The 19,561-nt window shown below is 41.2% G+C and overlaps 1 protein-coding gene across 1 annotated transcript in view; it reads left to right on the top strand.

The window, feature by feature from the left end:
- Positions 1-19,561, top strand: part of LOC122050588 — a 63,431-nt gene that overhangs the window by 38,491 nt on the left and 5,379 nt on the right. The window contains exons 4-7 of the mRNA XM_042611485.1: positions 9,349-9,676; positions 9,977-10,184; positions 10,303-10,516; positions 10,667-10,752. Coding sequence (XP_042467419.1) covers positions 9,349-9,676; positions 9,977-10,184; positions 10,303-10,516; positions 10,667-10,752 — 836 coding nt within the window. The remainder of the gene's footprint in view (positions 1-9,348; positions 9,677-9,976; positions 10,185-10,302; positions 10,517-10,666; positions 10,753-19,561) is intronic.

Below are 19,561 nucleotides of genomic sequence, written 5' to 3'. Positions count from 1 at the left end.
AGAAGCTTAGCGGCACCAAGAACAGGAAGAAAGAAGAAGAGATCAGCAGCAACCCTCGACCCCTTTATACTGCGAAGAAGAAGCAGTGACGGTGAAGAAACTGGCGTTGCGTCCGGCTAGAACCTGATCGATGCGTGGACCGATCAACATCTGATCGGTGCGCGGACCGATCGGAAAAAGCTCGCTTCGTGCCCTGATCGGTCCATGGACCGATCAGAAACCTCTGATCGGTCCAGGAATCTCGATCCCGATCGGTCCGTAGACCGATCAGGCTTCTCTTCTCTGCTAGTTTGCCACTGATCTCCTTCTGATCGGTCTCCAGACTGATCAGATAACCATCAGTAGCATACTGATCGGTCACCAGACCGATCAGATGACCCATGTATCATTGGATCGGTCTGCAGCTCGATCCAAACTTCTCAGCCCTAAACCTAAGGCTTCCACACCAACATCCGGTCAACCTTGACCTGTTGGTACATCATCCCTAGCATCTGGTCACTCCCTTGACCTGCTAGCACTCCCCGCTAAGTGTCCGGTCAATCCTTTTGACCCACTTAGACTTTTCCCACCAGATGTCCGATCACCCTTGATCTATCTGGAATTTTGCCTTGCCCGGCTTCACTCACCATGACTTTCCAAACGCCTAACATCCCAGTTAGGACTTTCCACTGCCTGGCTTCACTCACCATGACTTTCCAAACGCCTAACATCCCAGTTAGGACTTTCCACTGCCTGGCTTTTACTCACCAGGACTTTCCAACTGCCTAACATCCCAGTTAGGACTTTCTCATTCACCTAGCTTCACTCACTAGGATTTTCACCTGGCTTCACACATTTCCTGGCTTCACTCACCAGGACTTTCACCTTCACCTAGCTTCACTCACTAGGATTTTCACCTGGATTCACTCACCAGGATTTCCCGACTGCCTGGCTTCACTCACCAGGACTTTTCCCCGTGCCAAACTCCCTGTTTGGACTTTCCCCGTGCCAAGCCTCCATACTTGGACTTTCCGCGTGCCAAGCTCCTGCTTGGACTTTTCCCGAATCAGGTCAACCAGGTCAACCTTGACCTAAGGTTGCACCTACAATCTCCAAACACCTATTCTTGTCAAACATCAAGAATACAACTCTCTTCTCATCAAACATCGTCAAACATCAAAACACAACTCGAGTCAGGTCAACTCGAGTCAGGTCAACCTTGACCTAAGATTGCACCAACAAGGGAAAGGTAATGAAATACAAGCTTACAAGCTTACAATGAGAGCAAAAACCCTAACCCTAGTTTCTTCTTCTTGCTTTGATCCGCCTCTTGACTTGGAAGAACCTCCAAGAGCCTTCAAGAACTAGCGATCTCGAGCTTGAGAAAAGCTGTGGAGGAGCTGGTGAAGAACTGAAATGAATCGGTGAAGAGATGTCGCAGCCATCGCACGCCTGCAGCTCAAATACGACGCAACAGTCGGATCCCGATCGATTTGAAAACTCCCAATCGATCGGGGAGGCTTTGGATCGATCCACGGATCGATCCAGAGCGCCTCTGTGCTCTGGGAAAATGCCTGGATCGATCCACGGATCGATCCAGCGCTTATCGAGCGAACCAGCAACGTCCCAATCGATCCACTGATCGATTGGGACCTCTGGATCGATCCACTGATCGATCCAGAGGCTCTCTGTTCGCTGGGAAAGGCCTGGATCGATCCACGAATCGATCCAGCTCCTGGATCGATCCACTGATCGATCCAGCTCTTGGTTTTTGCCCAAAACCAAGTCCCGAGCCTCTCAAACCAACATCCGGTCAACCTTGACCTGTTGGTACATCATGCCTAGCATCTGGTCACTCCGTTGACCTGCTAAGACTCCCTCACCAAGTGTCCGGTCAATCCCTTTGACCCACTTGGACTTTTCTCCTCTTGCCAAGTATCTGGTCAATCCTTTGACCTACTTGGACTTCCCAACACCAGATGTCCGATCATCCTTGATCCATCTGGATTTTCCCTTGCCTGGCTTCACTCACCAGGACTTTCACCTAGCTTCACTCACTAGGGTTTTCCATCTGCCTAGCTTCACTCACTAGGACTTTCACCTGGCTTCACTCACCAGGATTTTCATTCTGCCTAGCTTCACTCACTAGGACTTTCACCTAGCTTCACTCACCAGGATTTTCTTCTGCCTAGCTTCACTCACTAGGACTTTTACCTAGCTTCACTCACCAGGATTTTCTTCTGCCTAGCTTCACTCACTAGGACTTTCACTCTGTCTAACATCCCAGTTAGGACTTCCCAGTCAAGTATCCGGTCATCCTTGACCTACTTGACTCTTCTTCAATCAACCTTGCATTGTCAAACATCGAAACCCAAACCAAGACTCAAGCTTGGTCAACCAGGTCAACCTTGACCTGAGGGATGTTGCACCAACACTTATTGATGTCGAACTTCAGACCGGCTAGCATGTTGGCAGCATGAAGATAGTCCGGTCGGGTCTTGAACCTCTTTAGCTCAGGGGAGGTTGGCGATCCGACCTGCCACTAGGTTCGGAAAAGGGCTCGTTCGGGAAGACGAAGATAGAAGTAGTACTCTTTCCAATGTTTATTGGAAGAGGGCAGTTTATTAAAGAAGACTAAACCGAGCTGAGCCTGGAACATGTAAGTACCCAGCTCGGACTGTTTAGGATAATAAAAGTAGTAGAAGACCTCCGGTCGGAGGGGAATGTTGTGGATTCTGAACAAGACGACAACGCCACATAGAAGGCGGAAGGTGTTAGGGACTAAGCTTCCGAGCGGAATGCCGAAAAAATTACAGACTTCTACGATAAAGGGATGGAGTGGAAATCGCAGACCGCCTATGAACTGGTCGCGGAAAAAACAGATAGCTCCGCGCGACGGTTTGTGTGGCCGAGCGGAGGGGGAGGGTAAGATAAGTTCAAAATCAGAGGGGATGTCAAATTTGTCCATCAGAATCTCGCCGTCGCTCCGATCGAAGCGCGACTCCATGGTGGTATACCCCGGGCCGAGGGCTGGGTCTTGAGGTTGAGAAGAGCTGGCCATAAGCCGAGCGAGAAAAGGAGCAAGAGATGGACGAAAGGGCAAAAAGCTTAAGAGAGGAGACCGAATCGTAACCGGGAGACGAGAACGCAAAGAGAAGAAGAAAGCACGAGGAAAAACAAGAAATGAAAAGAAGATGGCAGAAGGACCTTACGAAAGCAGACGAAGATCGAAGGAAGAATGCGAGAGATCGCCGGAAGAAGCAGCAGCAGGATCACCGGAGCAGGAATGGCAGGGAAAGCTTCTGGGCACGCGAAAGCAGAAATGCGGCGGAGGAAGAAGGTGAAAGCTTTATAGGGTTGGGCCCGAACGACCTTAGCCGTCGGATGCAGGTCGCAAAAACCAAGGACTCTATCGGGCCGTCCATTTCAAACCGCCTTGATCTCGTCGCCCGCAATGCCACCGCCGTACGATGACGACAACAGCGCCATGTGGCATTCGGCTACTAGAGTGCATTTAATGAGCGCCTTCACGAGGCACAGAGCGCATGCCCGGCCTTAATGTCGAAGATTGACACAAATTTCGATTAGATCCGAGGAATGTTGGCGTTGACGGAGGTCATAGCTACCCCCGTGGGGGTCGAGCGGAGGATAGTTTCACAGAGACGCCGCTCGGCGTAACTGGCGGTCCAGTCAGTCGGACTAATCACCTCCTTCGACTAGACTTGAAGGGGAGGCAAGTGATCCGGCGGTAAAGACGAGGAATCCCTTTTGAGGGGAGTCAATGACACGTAGAGGTCAAAAGTCAAAAGGGTCAGCCTGAGGTCCAGCCGATCGGATAAGGGTCGGGTCAACCGGCCGAACGGGTCCGAGCAGAATCAAAGATAACCTGACGGGGAGTCGGGTTTCCGACGCTCATGGTGAGCAGGGTCTCCGGGCCAAGCGGGTAGCCCGCTCGGCCGAGGCATAAAGCAACAATGCTGTGAAGGAACAGTCTCAGCCGAGCACGCGACCAGGAATCTTCCCGGTCGGACCAATACCTACGCCCGGTCGGAAGTGATGTGCCTGCCGAGCAGCTGGACGCTCGGCACGGGGAGAGAAGAGACAAAAGGACAAGGAGACATTGGGGAATATCATCTTCTGACAACAGACATGTTCAACGACCAGGCCATACGCAGAATCCTACGACGGAAGGTTCTGCCGTCCCATCATAGAGGTACTCGGACTGTAGCAGTATGGTGTCAGGCATGCTCCTCTGGTAATCCCATACTGAGGTATGGTAAAGGACACGTGTACGCCTCGGTAGGTGTGCATAAGCCTCCCCACAGCTCTATATAAGTGCCCTCAGACTTCGCCGGAGGTACGCGATCTCGCATCTTTGGAGCCACCTCATCGTTTTCCTCTTGCCTGACTTGAGCATCGGAGGGTCGTCGCCGGGAACCCCTTCCCGGCTCGACTTCCTTGCAGATTCGCCGGAGATCCATACGGTCAGTCAGAGATCCACATCATCAGTTCGGAGAGCGCCAGATGCCCAGCGTCCATCGACTCAGCATTCGGACAAGATCAATCAGGTTGGATGATATTGAGTCTGACCCTACGGAAGTTTTCCACCAGCCATCAGGATAAATCATGTAGATACATAATAAAATCCAAAAATGAGGATGTTCTGTGAAAATTTTTTGAGTTTTATAACGAAAAAAATTATCATAAATACAGTACATATCAGAAATTTATGATGAAAAATTATTTTAGTCCCAGATTTAAGACGAAAATATATTCTTTGTAAATTTGTGATGAACTCGTTTTCATTGCTGATCTACTATGAATTCATTTTCATCGTAAATCTGTAACTAAAACGAAATTCATCACAGATCTGCAATGAATATGAATTTGTCACAGATCAGCAACAAAAACGAGTTCATCGTAGATTTGCAACTAATATATTTTCATTACAAATATGCAACGAAAATGATTTTTTTGTCACAAAATTACATTTGGGAATTTAACAATAAATAGTTTTTCATCGTAAAATTGTAATAAATTTGACGGTAAAAAAAATTTATGACAAATTCATATAAATTCGTCCTAGAATTTGGCAACTATTTATTTGCAACTAATAATATTTGGTTGTAAATTTTTTTACAATGATTTTTTAAAAAATTCATCACAAATGAGGTTTTTTGTATGGTACAAATTTAAGATGATTTTGACCATATTGAAATGATTTTAATTAAATTTAAGTAATTTAATCAAGTTTATAAAAATATTTTTTATATAAAAGTATAAAGTGGTATTTTAGATATCAAAATTATTGATAGGATGTTATTTTGATAATTTTTCAAAAAGTACATAAAAGGTGATTATTTTCCCCCCAAGTATGCCTCTCGTCCTCTAGTTGGGATTTTTTGGTCCATAAATTACAGACCAGGGGATGATCCACTGCATGGGAACCCTTGATTTAGATGAACCCATCTTTAAATAAGTGGGGTCCATCCAAATCAACGATGTAAAAAAATGAACCATCCTCTGATTCGTAAATTGCGGACCAAAGAATTCGTGCTCCCCGTCCTCAAGCTAGTCGCTAGGGGTATTGTTTTGATCCAACATTAAACATTAATTTTATTATATATTTATATTCAAAAATATTAATTATTTTTTATTGTTCCTCGAGAAATATTTTAATTACATTGGAACGTATTGCATTCTTCAATATTTTTTATTATGAGGCTAGAGATAAGCCGTCACATAATATTTAAAGTCCCTAACTAATGGATATGGAGACCTAGGACCTCATAATAAATTTGAGAGATCTTTCTCGCTCCCTTGTTTGAAAAATAAAATTTGCAAGTTTATCGTTCAAAAGTAAGGGTATAATCGAGTTGAGTCAAGTTAAATTTTTAAATATTTGAATTTTACTCATTTATAATCGAGTCGAGCTTTATTTAATGAATATATTCATACCTCATGAACTTATTCGAGCCTTTATCGAACTTAAACGAGTTTAATAAATATAAATTATAAATGTAAATATTCATTAAAAACTAAATTGTATATTTCAAGAAAATTATAATATTCTTATTAAAATTTATAATTTTATTCTAATAAATAAATTTAATATATTTATCTATATGTTTTATAAGTGGAGTGTAAAATTTATAAATTCAATATCAAAACTATTTTTTTTTATTTAAAAATTAATTCATGAGCTTAACGAACATGTTCACGAACTAACGAACTGAATATTGTGAAACTTGAGTTTCGTTTGTTTATTTTAACGAGCCTCATTAAACGAGTTTTTATCGAATCGAGCTTCGAATAACTCATGAGTGGTTTTGGTTCATTTACACCCCTACTCAAAAGGATATCGTCCCTTAATTATCAAATAACTTAGTGTCACATAGGGGGGTTAATTTAGACTGGTTAAATTAATTCGGATCGGATTGAAGATCAATTATCAAAAAAATTTTCAATCTGAATCCGACCTGAACTTAACCCGACACACCAGAATAATCTGTGTAGCCCAAAAAAAAAAATTTATTGTCCTGTAATTCTTCATGTTTATCTTAATATTTTATCATTATTATACTACATTCATTATTTATATATAAAAAAATATCTTAATTTTTAAAATAAAAATTAATTTAACTCTAGAAACCATCTAAATCATAAATTTAGGTCAAACCCAAATTCGATCCAAAATTAAACCAATCCAAAATCCCCAATCTGAATCAGACACTAACCCGAACTAAAAACTCTAAATCCAATTTTTTTTTTAGATCTATCGAATTGACAATTGAATTCATTTTTGACACCCTTGGTGTCATGTGATTTTATGCGGCAAGTAAGATGACTAGATTGCAAGTAATGATTTTGTTGTGATTCTTACGCTGGACTATTTCATCGTCTTTAAAGATTATACCAAAATGATCTAGGCTTGGCTTTGTTTGTTATAAGTTATAACTTAAAAATAAATAAATATTATAAAGCGTTTAAATTTTGTTTGTTATCACATTGATTCAAATTAAAATGGATAAGTTGGAATTCAGACAAATTAATTTATTTGAGTTAGTTTGGATAAGTTAGGACCGAACCAAATTAGATCATTTAGGTTTGGTTTAGTTCGTATGGTGTAGGGTTCAGAGGCTAAATTAGATGATTAATGATAAGGAAAAGATCGAGGATTTGGTTTAGTTCGTCATGTGCATGCATGTACAAAATCATGAACGTATCCCCCATCCCCACTCACCTGTGGGAATGATCCAGGTTTGCTCACTGGAGTTCGAACTCCGAAGCGACGACTCTGCAATTCTTCTCCCTGCATGTGGAAATGGAATCGTCATTTCTTCAAGTTCACGGTCATAGTACTCACCTCTAACACAATCACCAGAGCTGAAGAGGTGGTCGTCGCTGCCTGCACCTTCAATGGCCGACTTCGAAAGCCGTCGTAGCCTAGAGGACACGATCCTCTCATGGTCCATCGAGGATGTGCTCAACCCTGATTTCTTAAAGAACAAGGTAAATGGAGTCCCTCTACTCGCCCCTTCATGTTAATGATCGAACAGTCACATTGATGCCTAAGTTTCAAGCCCCCTTTCATGTTTAGGTGGAGACTATTCCCATGGCCTTTGACACTGTCGAGAACTACTTGAGTTCGTTTACTTATCCATTATTGGAAGAACTACGCACAGAAATGTGCTCCAAATTGCAAGCCATATCCCGTGCTCCTTTTGCCAAAATACGGACACTCAAGTGCTTAAATTGCAAGCCTTATCAAAAGGTAGGCCATTAGTTGGTTTGGAATTTGGTTGCCTTCTTGAGGTACTCGAGAGTAAAGAATTTCAAGTTAGGGCATCAGAAGACATCTATGTCTCGAGAGATTGCAAAGAAACAGTTTGCTATTTTGTGTTTTTTCTAGTGAACACGATAGCATACTCTCGAATCTGGAATGCGATGAATTCTAAGCTCGCAAAGGATAGAAATTTTGGTCTTATTCACAAGGTGTTGGATTTTGTCCCAGAGGTATGCTAATAGTAGATTTGTCTTTGAAAATATTCATATTCTTTATAATTGCATTAACTTTGTTGCGAATTGTATTGTGGGCAGGATGACATGGGTAATGTTTTATCTGCATCCGATTCCACCATTGGTAGCATCCAAAACATCGACATCAGATTGAGTTTAGCCAAATTGCCACTGAATGAGTCTCAGACCAATGCGATACTGAGTTGCATATTGGCGAGAGAATGTCATAATAAACAATCCATTAGCCTTGTTTGGGGACCTCCTGGTACCGGAAAGACCAAGACAATTAGTGGTTTAGTGTGGCTATCAGATCAATTGAGATGTAGAACACTTATTTGTGCACCTACCAACAATGCTATAAAAGGAGTTGTCTCAAGCTTGCTGAAGCTACTGAAAGAATCCTCTGGGATCGGTCCATGTCGGTTGGGAGATGTGGTCTTGTTTGGCAATGAAGGAAGGTTGAACATTGGTCATGATCTACAAGATGTGTTTCTTAAGTACCGAGCAGATAGGCTACGACGGTGCTTTGGATTACAAACTGGATGGAAGTATTGTCTTAGATCATTACTAAATTTCTTTGAACATGATGCAATTTTGTACAAAACTTTTTTTGATAAAAGCAAAATTAAGGATGAGAAGGGCAAGGATTTAAATGATAACAAGCTTAGTAAAGGGGTTCTGTCATGTGTTAGGCGAAAATTTGCATCTCTTTTAAAGAAATCCAGAGGGTGTTTCAATAGCTTGTGTGTCCATATGCCAACAGCTGCTTTGTCTAATGTTTGCTGTGAACACATAAAGGACCTTCTTTGTTCGCTTGAACTCTTCAACACTTTTCTCTCAAAGAAAGATGCAGGCAATAATCTTGCGTATGTAGTTGGATCCACTTGCAAAGAACAAGAGTTGTTTTTGTCTGAATTTGGTAGCAACACCAATACCTTTATCATGCTACTTAAGACGAAAGCAGTTTGTGTTAACAATATAAAATTACTCGAGCAATCATTATGTCTACCTTCATTCTCTAACAAACTTGCCATCATGGATTTCTGCTTGGAATCGACCGACCTTGTTTTCTGCACAGCATCAATGTCGGCCAAGATATTGAATTTAAAGAAATCATATGAGATTGTGGTGATTGATGAAGCTGCGCAGATAAAAGAATGTGAATCTTCAGTACCCTTGCAGATCTCTTCTATAAGCCATGCTGTTCTTGTTGGTGATGAATGTCAATTGCCTTCTCTTGTCAAAAGCAAGGTACAAACTACAAAGTAACCCATCTTCTGTGATCTTAAGAATATTCACTTTCTATCAAAAAAATACTAACTTATGGCCATACATTAACTTGTAAATCAGGTCTCAGAAAATGCAATGTTTGGTAGGAGTCTATTTGAAAGGTTGAGTAAATTAGGATTCAAGAAACACCTTCTGAATGTGCAGTATCGCATGCATCCATCTATCAGCTTGTTTCCTCTTGAAAGATTCTACAACTCCAAAGTATTCAATGGACCAAATGTCATCAAGGAGGACTACACAAGAAGATTTCTTCCTGGAGAGATGTTTCGATCCTACTCCTTCATAAATATTGTAGATGGAACCGAGAGTTTTGACAGCCATAGACACAGTACAAAAAACGACATGGAAGTTGTTGTTATCTTGCAAATTCTTAGAAGCCTTCGTACAGGTGTAGTATGTGTTATGGTTTCACATTACTGACTACCATTAGCTAGCTCTATACTTCATAGTGTTTACAGTAGCTTAATAAATCTTGAAATACAACAAACAGCTCAACTTTGCTTTTGGCTTGAAATTATTATTAATTTTTACATTCCTTTTCTCCTAGTTTTCTCTTGATTCATCCTCCCTTTTATTATTCATTTAGATTATTTCATATTTATCTGTATAAGCGACCTTAATTTCTCAGTCAAGCACTTGGCTCTGCCTTAGTGACAATATTTTTGTTGCTACCATTGAATTTTTGTAGCAACCATGAAAAGTAAGAACAGAATTAGTGTCGGTGTTATCTGTCCTTACTCTGCACAAGTTGTTTCTGTTGAGGATAAGGTAAGGAAAATGCTTCCGTTGAGCTCAAATATGCCTGTTAAAGTTAGCACAGTCGATGGGTTTCAAGGTAGTGAGGAAGATGTTATCATACTTAGTACAGTGAGATCGAATGCAGATGGTTCAATTGGGTTCGTTTCTAATCCTAATCGCACAAATGTTGCACTGACCAGAGCAAGATATGATCCTACATTTCATATTTCCAGTCATTTTTTTCCCAATTAGTTTTGTAAGATTTTTGACTTTCAGATATTGCCTTTGGATATTGGGTAATGAGCCTACATTAAGTAGTAGTCAATCAATATGGGCAAATATAGTACAAGATGCAAAGGTTCGTTGCTGCTTTTTTAATGCTATTGAGGATGAGAGAATTGCTAAAGCAATCGATAGATCGTGTTGTTCCCAAAGTGATACAGATTCCCTTAACTTCAATCGCCTAAACATCAGTGAAAGTCCAAAGAAGGTACATTATTGTCTGGTCCTACATTGTAGTTACCAGCTACAAATCTGATATATACTTTGTCATATGAAATTATGACAATCAATTTTGTGATAATGTAAATGGTTCAAATGTTTTTGTTATGATATCTGTACTTATTTCACGTTGTTTCAGGGTAAACATACGATTTCGAACTCTACTCATTATGGAAATGCATTGAAATATTCTGAAGCTTCTAAAGGCAAAATGCCTCTCTCAAGGCACCTGAATTTAAATAGTTCATGCAAAAAAGTGTATGCTTCCATGTCATACATCATATTTATTTTCAGTAACTTTGTTACCTTTTCAATTCTTTAAAGTAATTCTTGCATCCTCAGTGTACTAATGACTTGTGATTTAGAAGAGATTACTTTTAATGTTATCATAATATCACAAAACAACCACTTCTCTCGAGAAGTAATGAAAAAAAAAGAGAAGAAAACAAACATTACACAATAAGCATTTGAAAAATAAGAAAAAAACAACTTCTTGTACATTTCTCTTACCATTTATACAAATTCAATCATTTTATTGTGCCCTTCAACTTCGTCTACTGATTATGGTGCAAGGAGAAGAATCAATATGAAAAGAGAAGGCAAGAGAAAGTAGGTAGCACCAATTAAAACTCTAGTAGTGATCTAGAGGAGGAATGTTAGAGTTAGAAACTGAGATATCGTAATATTGTACTTGTTTGAACTCCAATTGGATCGGTCGAAGGCCAATTAATAATTGTTAAACAAGATATATAAACGAATGTATGAAATAATCAATAATACAAGATGTCTTCAATTTGGATATTGGAAAATTACATGGATAATCTCTTCAAGATTCTATAATTTGTAAATACTTTCTTGTGATATTGGATACTAATTTTGGTAGTTGTAAGGTATCATCATGAGTTAAGATGTTTGCTGTGTTTTACAACTTGTTACGTGGTAAATAATTTTAGGATTAGAACTCATTTGAATCAATCATCAGACACTTTCAATCGTGTCTAGTGTTATTAAAATCATTTTAGTTTTGTCATATGTCTAAACTGTTAATACAGTCTGACCTGACTGTTGTTTTGATGTTGACACTGATTTAAGTTTGTATCAGATATTAATTAAACTCAGACTGATTAATGATCAAGGTTGATCATGTGGAGAGGAAAAGTCCAAGTACGGATACTTGGCACGCGAAGTCGGAGAGGGCTCGGTAGCTCGTTCTCCAGACTAGGTCAGAGAGGGCTCGGCAGCTCGTTCTCCGGACTAGGTCAGAGAGGGCTCGGTAGCTCGTTCTCTGGACCGAGGGCTCGGCAGCTCGTTCTCCAGACTAGGTCAGAGAGGGCTCGGTAGCTCGTTCTCTGACCCGGACGTGGAAGTCGGAGAGGGCTCGGTAGCTTGTTCTCCAGACTAGGTCAGAGAGGGCTCGGCAGCTCGTTCTCCGGACTAGGTCAGAGAGGGCTCGGTAGCTCGTTCTCTGGACCGGACGAAGTCGGAGAGGGCTCGGCAGCTCGTTCTCCAGACTAGGTCAGAGAGGGCTCGGTAGCTCGTTCTCTGACCCGGACGTGGAAGTCGGAGAGGGCTCGGTAGCTTGTTCTCACGACTAGGTCCGAGAGGGCTCGGTGGCTCGCTCTGGACCAGAAGGCGTTAGGGTTTAGTCGGAAGCTCTAAAACCAACAGGCATGGATGACCGATCCAAGGATATTGTTGTCCGGATCGGTCATCGACCGATCCGGTGATACTTGTTATCTGATCGGTCTCGTGATCGATCGGTAACCACACAGAAAGTTTAGATCGGTCTGGTGACCGATCAGTAAGAAGCGATGTGATTCAGAACAATAGGGGGATCGGTCTGTGGACCGATCCACCTATAGGCTGATCAGTCCATAGACCGATCAGCATCATCCCAGATCGATTAGGATGTGTCCTGATCGGTCCAGAGGGCTATGGATCGGTCTGTTGACTGATCCACAACGATGTCGTTTGTCTTCTGCTGTTTCTCTGCGATTTCTGATTCATCTGCTGTAAGCTTTTTGAGTTACAGGTTGCAGGTGTCGTGCCAATGCTTAAATTCAAATTAAGCTCCATCAGAAGAATAAGACCAAGTGCTCTTTCTGCTGTGTTTCGCTGCAAATGGTGCAATTGGAGCGTCAACGTTCACTGGCTGCGATCAGTTGGCAACAGCTTGACTCTTGCTTATTGGTTCGAGCTCAGAGACACCAGTGAAGACCATGGATGGTATTGGTGTGAGTTCAGAGAACCAGATGAGGAGGAAGAGTGATTGGCGACGCCTGAGTTGGTCGCAGTGATTCGATACAGGTGACAGTGATTCGGCTCTGGCTGAAGACAGTGAGAAAGCAGAGGAATAAGAAGAAGGAAGAAGAGAGGTTTGAGTGAGGATTTTCAAAAACTCTCTGTCGATCAAGCAAGAGTGCTGTGTTTTTGAGCTCTGTCTTTGCGCTTTGCTTTCATCGTGGCTGTAAGTTTATTGTTCATTCCTTTTAGCCACTAAACTCTGTAAGTCTTGTGCTTCATTTCAAATCTTTTCTGAGACTTTGTGGAGAGGTTTCTCCACCGAGAAGGAGAAATATTTAGCCGGAATCTGTCCGGGGTGTGATCTACCGAAAGATCAAGGGATCGTCCACCTTACGGATACACCGAGGAGTAGGGGCAAGTTATCCCCGAACCTCGTACATCCTTGTTATGTTAGTGGTGGGTTGTTTCTTTTCCTTGCATCAGTTTTCCTTTTGCTTATTTCCGTTGTGCTAACAAACTTTTGTGAGGAGATTAATTGAGTTTTTAGAGGAGGCTATTCACACCCCCCTCTCTAGCCATCCGAAGGTCCTAACAAGTGGTATCAGAGCAAGGCGCTCTTCATCCGGATTAATACCCTAAAGAGCAAGAAGATGGCTATGAAGGAAGATTTTAGCACCAATCGTCCACCCTACTTCGACGGAGCGGACTTCCAATATTGGAAGAGTCGTATGGAGTATTATCTCAAGACCGACATCTCCATGTGGTTCTCGGTCAAGGAAGGGTTCACACCTCTGAAGGACGAAGAAGGTAAGGAACTAGAGTCGTCAAGGTGGTCCGCCGAGCAAACTCGCAAAGGACAAGCCGATGCCAAGGCAGTGGTCACTCTACAATGTGGGATAACCAAAGATCAACTTGTCAAGGTAGGTCCATTTGTGAGCGCAAAAGATTTGTGGAACAAGCTCATCGAGCTCCAAGAAGGAACCCGAGACTCTCGGATCGCCAAGAGAGACTTGTTCCTAAACCAACTACAAAATCTCACCATGAAGGAGAACGAAAAGGTAAGTGAACTACACGGAAGGTTCAAAGAGATCATCAATGGTCTTCATTCCGTAGATGAACGCGTAGAGAATCGCGATCTTGTAAGGTACGCTCTCAAAGCCTTTCCTAGGAATGCCTTGTGGTCATCTATGGTAGATGCCTACAAGGTCTCCAAGGACCTTTCAATTGTTAAATTAGATGAATTCTTTTGTGAAATGGAACTTCATGAACTTGCTAACAAGGGTCAAAAAGAGAAAGGTATTGCCTTAGTTGCAGGAGAAAAGAGCAAGGATGGAAGAAGGAAGAAAGAAAAGAAGAAGGAGAAAGAGATTCCTACATCCTTATCCTCCTCCGAGTCCGATGATGAAGGTGGATCATCATCAAGCGAGATGGCCAACTTCGTAAGGAGAATCATGAGAAGGAGCCGTAGATACAAAGAGAAAGGTAAGTCTATTGATCAAAATGTTGATAAGACTAATGTTACGTGTTATGAGTGTAGCAAGAAAGGACACTATCGGAGCGAGTGTCCAAAACTCAAGAAGAATGAGGAAAGGGCCAAGAAGAAGAAAGCTCTCAAAGCTACTTGGGATGAATCCTCCTCAAGCTCATCGGAGGAAGAGAAGAAGGAGAAAAGCACTCGTCAATTAGCACTCATGGCAAGGGAGGAATCGGATTCCGGAAGTGATACATCAGCCGCGGCTTCATCATCTTCGGATGATGAAGAGGTAACTTCTCCCCACTTAGAAAAATGCTATAAACTATTGCACATTTATCTACTTTGCTTAAGAAATCAAAAACTAAAATCAAATCATTAAAAGATGAAGTAGAACACTTGAAAACTCTTAGGGAAGATGAGGTTGATGACCTACATCAAGAGTTTCTTGAGGATGAAAACAAAGCCTTAAAGAGTGAAGTTGAGAAACTCAAGAAAATGCTTGAGAAATTCTCAACTAGCTCTAAGACCTTAGATATGATTTTAAATGCCCAAAGGGCGGTCTACAACAAGGCTGGGTTAGGATATCAACCTAAGGAGTCTAGTTTCATTTCCATAGTGTCTAGAACCCAATTTCATAGATCACATGCTTCTAGGGTTCATGAGACTAGGAAGGGTGTGACCAAGGCATGGGTTCCTAGGTTTTTCATTGTAGATGCATTAGGTCCCAAGATTTGGGTACCTAAAACATCTATCTTTCGTGTCTTGTAGACATTTGTCAAGGGGGAGCATCTATCAACTTGGTTTGTTGATAGTGGATGCTCCAAGCACATGACCGGGGACAAGTCACTCTTTACTACCCTTCAAAACAAAAATAAAGGTAATGTATCCTTTGGTAATAATGGTAGCCTTAAGGTTATAGGAGTTGGAGATATTCATATATCCGAATGTCTCCAAATCAAAAATGTCCTTCTAGTCAAGGGGATGACCTTTAATCTCCTAAGTGTCAGCCAATTGTGTGATATGGGTTATACAATTGAGTTTCATTCAAGTCAATGTCTGGTCAAACACATTGACACACTTGACACGGTACTAGTAGGCACAAGGGTAGATAACATTTATCAAGTATTTTTTAAAAGTGCTACTAATGCCTCTGCTAAGTGTTTCATGTCAAAAGAAGAAGAATCATGGCTGTGGCATAGGAGGTTGGCCCACGTAAACATGAAGAATATTTGAAAGCTGGCCAACAAAGGATTAGTGCGAGACTTACCAAGCATCAAGTACATCTACTGCTTTAGATTTATTGCATATGGATTTGTTTGATTGCAGTAATGTTATTTCATTGAATGGAAGTAGATACTGCTTAGTGATCATTGATGATTTTACTAGATATACATGGACTTTCTTTTTGAAAAATAAGGATCAAACCATAGATGTTTTTGTTTCTTTTTGTAGAAGAACTGAAAATGAAAAATCAACAACAATTAAAACAATTAGAAGTGATCATGGTGGAGAATTTCAAAACCATAGATTTTTAGAATTTTGTCAAGAAAAAGGATATAGGCATGAGTTCTCTACTCCAAGGACCCCACAACAAAATGGGGTTGTGGAGAGAAAGAACCGAGTCTTGCAAGAGGCTGCACGAAGCATGCTTAATGAGTACTCACTACCGAGCTACTTATGGATTGAAGCTGTAAATACCACTTGCTATGTGCAAAACCGAGTATTGATACATAGGTTTTTAGGAAAGACCCTCCATGAACTTTGGTTTGGGAGACCCCCTACAATTAAACATCTTAGGGTGTTTGGTTGTAAGGTGTTTATCTTGAACACCAAGGATCATCTTGGAAAGTTCACGGCTAAGGCTGACGAAGGGATACTAGTCGGGTACTCTCTCATCAGCAAAGCCTATCGAGTCTACAACAATAGGACTAAATTGATTGAAGAGTCCTCGGATGTAGCATTTGAATAAATTCCTAAATCAAATGATCAATCAAGGGATGTAGGAGAAATTCAATTTGAACTTAGAAATCTAAGTTTAAATGATCAAAACATAGAAAGAGTCGAAATTGACTCCGATGATGATGAGCAAAGGCAAGAGAGGGCTCAGTCTGATCCTTTGCCTGATACTGAGCCCTTGTCTGTGTCTAGTGAGACCACTCATGAGACACCGCCAACACCAAGGCAATCTAGGATAGCCTCTAGTCATCCCCAAGACCAGATTGTGGGAGACATTCAACAAGGGGTTAGGACTAGATCATTCTTTAGAAATGAGTCTAATGAGGTCGCCTTGATCTCAGAAATCGAACCAAAATTAGTTGATGAGGCATTGCACGATCCTGATTAGATCATAGCTATGTAAGATGAGTTAGGTCAATTTGAAAGGAGTCAAGTGTGGGACTTAGTTCCTAGACCTAAGAAGACCACCATTATTGGAACCAAATGGGTCTTCAAAAATAAGTTAAACCAAAAGGGAGAAGTCGTAAGAAACAAGGCAAGACTTGTAGCCAAGGGCTATAGTCAAGTCGAAGGCCTCGATTATGATGAGACTTATGCTCCCGTGGCTCGATTAGAGTCCATTCGTTTAATGCTAGCTTTTGCTGCATATAGAGGCTTCAAGCTCTATCAAATGGACGTTAAATCGGCCTTCTTAAATGGTTTCATTAAAGAAGAGGTCTATGTTGAACAACCACCGGGGTTTGTGAATACCAAAGCTCCAAACCACGTGTACAAGCTCAAGAAAGCTCTTTATGGGCTTAAACAAGCACCTCGAGCATGGTACGAAAGGTTGTCAACTTACTTACTAGAAAAGGGTTTTGTAAGAGGTCAAATAGACCCAACACTATTTCTGCGTAGAGATGGTGAAAACATATTTGTAGCCCAGGTGTATGTCGATGACATAATTTGTGGCTCAAATAATAAGGACTATTTGAATGAATTTATCACTCACATGGAAAGTGAGTTTGAGATGAGTCTGGTGGGAGAATTGACATTCTTCCTTGGATTTGAAATCAAACAAACTCGAGATGGCATTTATGTCCATCAAACAAAATACACTCAAGAGATGCTCAAGAAATTCAAAATGAGTGACTCTAAGGAAGTATTCACTCCAATGGCGACGACCACTCGCCTTGACAATGATGAGAATGGAAAACCAGTTGATCTAACGCAATATAGAAGCATGATCGGTAGTCTTCTATATCTCACACCTAGTCGACCGGACATACTTATTGCTGTGGGCATGTGCGCTAGATATCAAGTATGTGCCAAGGAATCTCATTTAATTGCAGTTAAGAGAATTCTGAGATACCTTAAGGGCACAATTAGAGTAGGTCTCTGGTACCCTCGTACTGAGTCTTTTGATTTGATAGGTTATACCGACTCCGATTATGCTGGGTGCAAATTGGATCGGAAAAGCACTAGTGGGGGTTGCCAATTTTTAGGTTCATCATTGGTTAGTTGGTCAAGTCGGAAGCAACATTGCATTTCTCTCTCCACAACCGAGGCTAAATACATTGCCATAGGAGAGAGTGTATCACAATTGTTGTAGATGATCCACACCCTAGAAGATTATGAGCTTTCATATAAGGGAGTGCAAGTGTTGTGTGATAACATCAGCACAATAAACCTAACAAAAAATCCAGTCCATCATTCAAGGACCAAACATATTGAAGTGCGTTATCACTTCATTAGAGATCACGTAGCTAGGGGAGACATTGCACTCACATATGTTGAGTCAAAGTCAAACCTAGCCGATATTTTCACCAAACCTCTTCCGGAAAATGAATTTAGTCATTTGAGGAGAGAATTGGGAATGTGTTTGGCTCAATAGGTCATTAGGACCACGTCATGATCAATAAGGACAATTAAAACGATAAGAAAAAAAAGGGAAATTAATTTGGGCAACTTGGGAACATCTCACACAAACTATAAGGTTTAACAAATTATTTTTGTTTGTTAGAAATTGGGTGAGATGCTAGGATCAGCAGAATTATTCAAAATGTATCATGCATCCCTTGAATAATTAGGTTGAAGAGACATAAATTGAGTATGGGGAAGGTCATTACACAATTCATGTGTATTTGGTTCCTAGATCTTACTCATATATTCCAACCAAGGAAACTTGGTTGGACCTTTACCTAGAAATTATGTAACTTTGGTTGATGGACTGTTTGATACCTTTGATCGATACTTTTTATGATTTTGATTGAAACTAGGACAAGTCCTTGAAATAATGATAGCAATTTGGTTATATTTTGACAAACTTGAAACTGAACATAACAAGGTCGAAAATTCCAGTTTTCAAGCCTTGAGTTGTCTGTTTTTCTAAATGTCTGAAACTTTCGGGCTATAAACAATTTCAGACCATAATCTTTAGGAAATAGTTATGCTTGTAGATTATTCAGGTTCTAGGTACTGAATTTGGAAGTTTTACTGGAGAAACTTCTACGAATTATCGAACACCTCTACGAATTTTAGTTACTGAAATTACTGGAGAAACTTCAGTATCAGACACTGATCGGTCTACAGACCGATCAGGAGTTCCCTGATCAGTCCGGGGACCAATCAGGTCAGTTTGGTACGCAGAGTAGCCCAGACCGATCAGGAGGTTCCCTGATCGGACTGGTGACCGATCAGGAAGTTTCTGATATCTCCTGATCGGACAGTCGTCCGATCACTTCAACACCTGGACCCTAGCCGATCTCTCTTAAATCTTCCCGATCCTTTCTCTTCTCCTTTCACGCTGAAGCCCTAGCCGACACTTTCCTACACCTCAACTCTTCTCTTCTCTTTGCACGCCGAAGCCCTAGCCAAAGCCCTAGCCAAAAGATACTTCAATGGCACCAAGGTAACTCTTCCCTAGAACTACTCACCTTGGCATTTCAGTTTCATTTCTCACCGTATCTGTGCATTTTGTTTTGGCTTTCGGTTGTTGGTGGCTCCGGTGCTCACTTATTTGCCCCATTGTATCACATTGTTAAACCTTAGGAAGAAACAAGTTGGTGAGGGAACTTCTAAGTCATCAACTGAGAAGTCTAAATCTAAGGCTCCCTCCCGACCTCAACCATCTGTTTCTGGAAGATTTCCAAATCATCACTTTGAGCAAGCCTTTAAACAAAGAACCTTTAAACTGCTTCCTTGTAGGTCTGTGGATCGAAAATTCATGGATGAATTCTGTCCATCTGTGTCAGAAATAATTGCCTATTACAAACTTGATTCTCTAGTCTACTTAGAACGGGACATCAATTACGACTTAGTATCTGAGTTTTATAATAATCTTCATCAAACTAATGATGTTAATTATAAAACTAAGGTTGC

Source organism: Zingiber officinale, chromosome 3A (genome assembly GCF_018446385.1).
Source record: "Zingiber officinale cultivar Zhangliang chromosome 3A, Zo_v1.1, whole genome shotgun sequence".
NCBI classification, from domain to species: domain Eukaryota; kingdom Viridiplantae; phylum Streptophyta; class Magnoliopsida; order Zingiberales; family Zingiberaceae; genus Zingiber; species Zingiber officinale.
The sequence above is the reverse complement of the archived record's forward strand: the minus strand, read 5'-3'. Positions and strand labels throughout refer to the sequence as shown.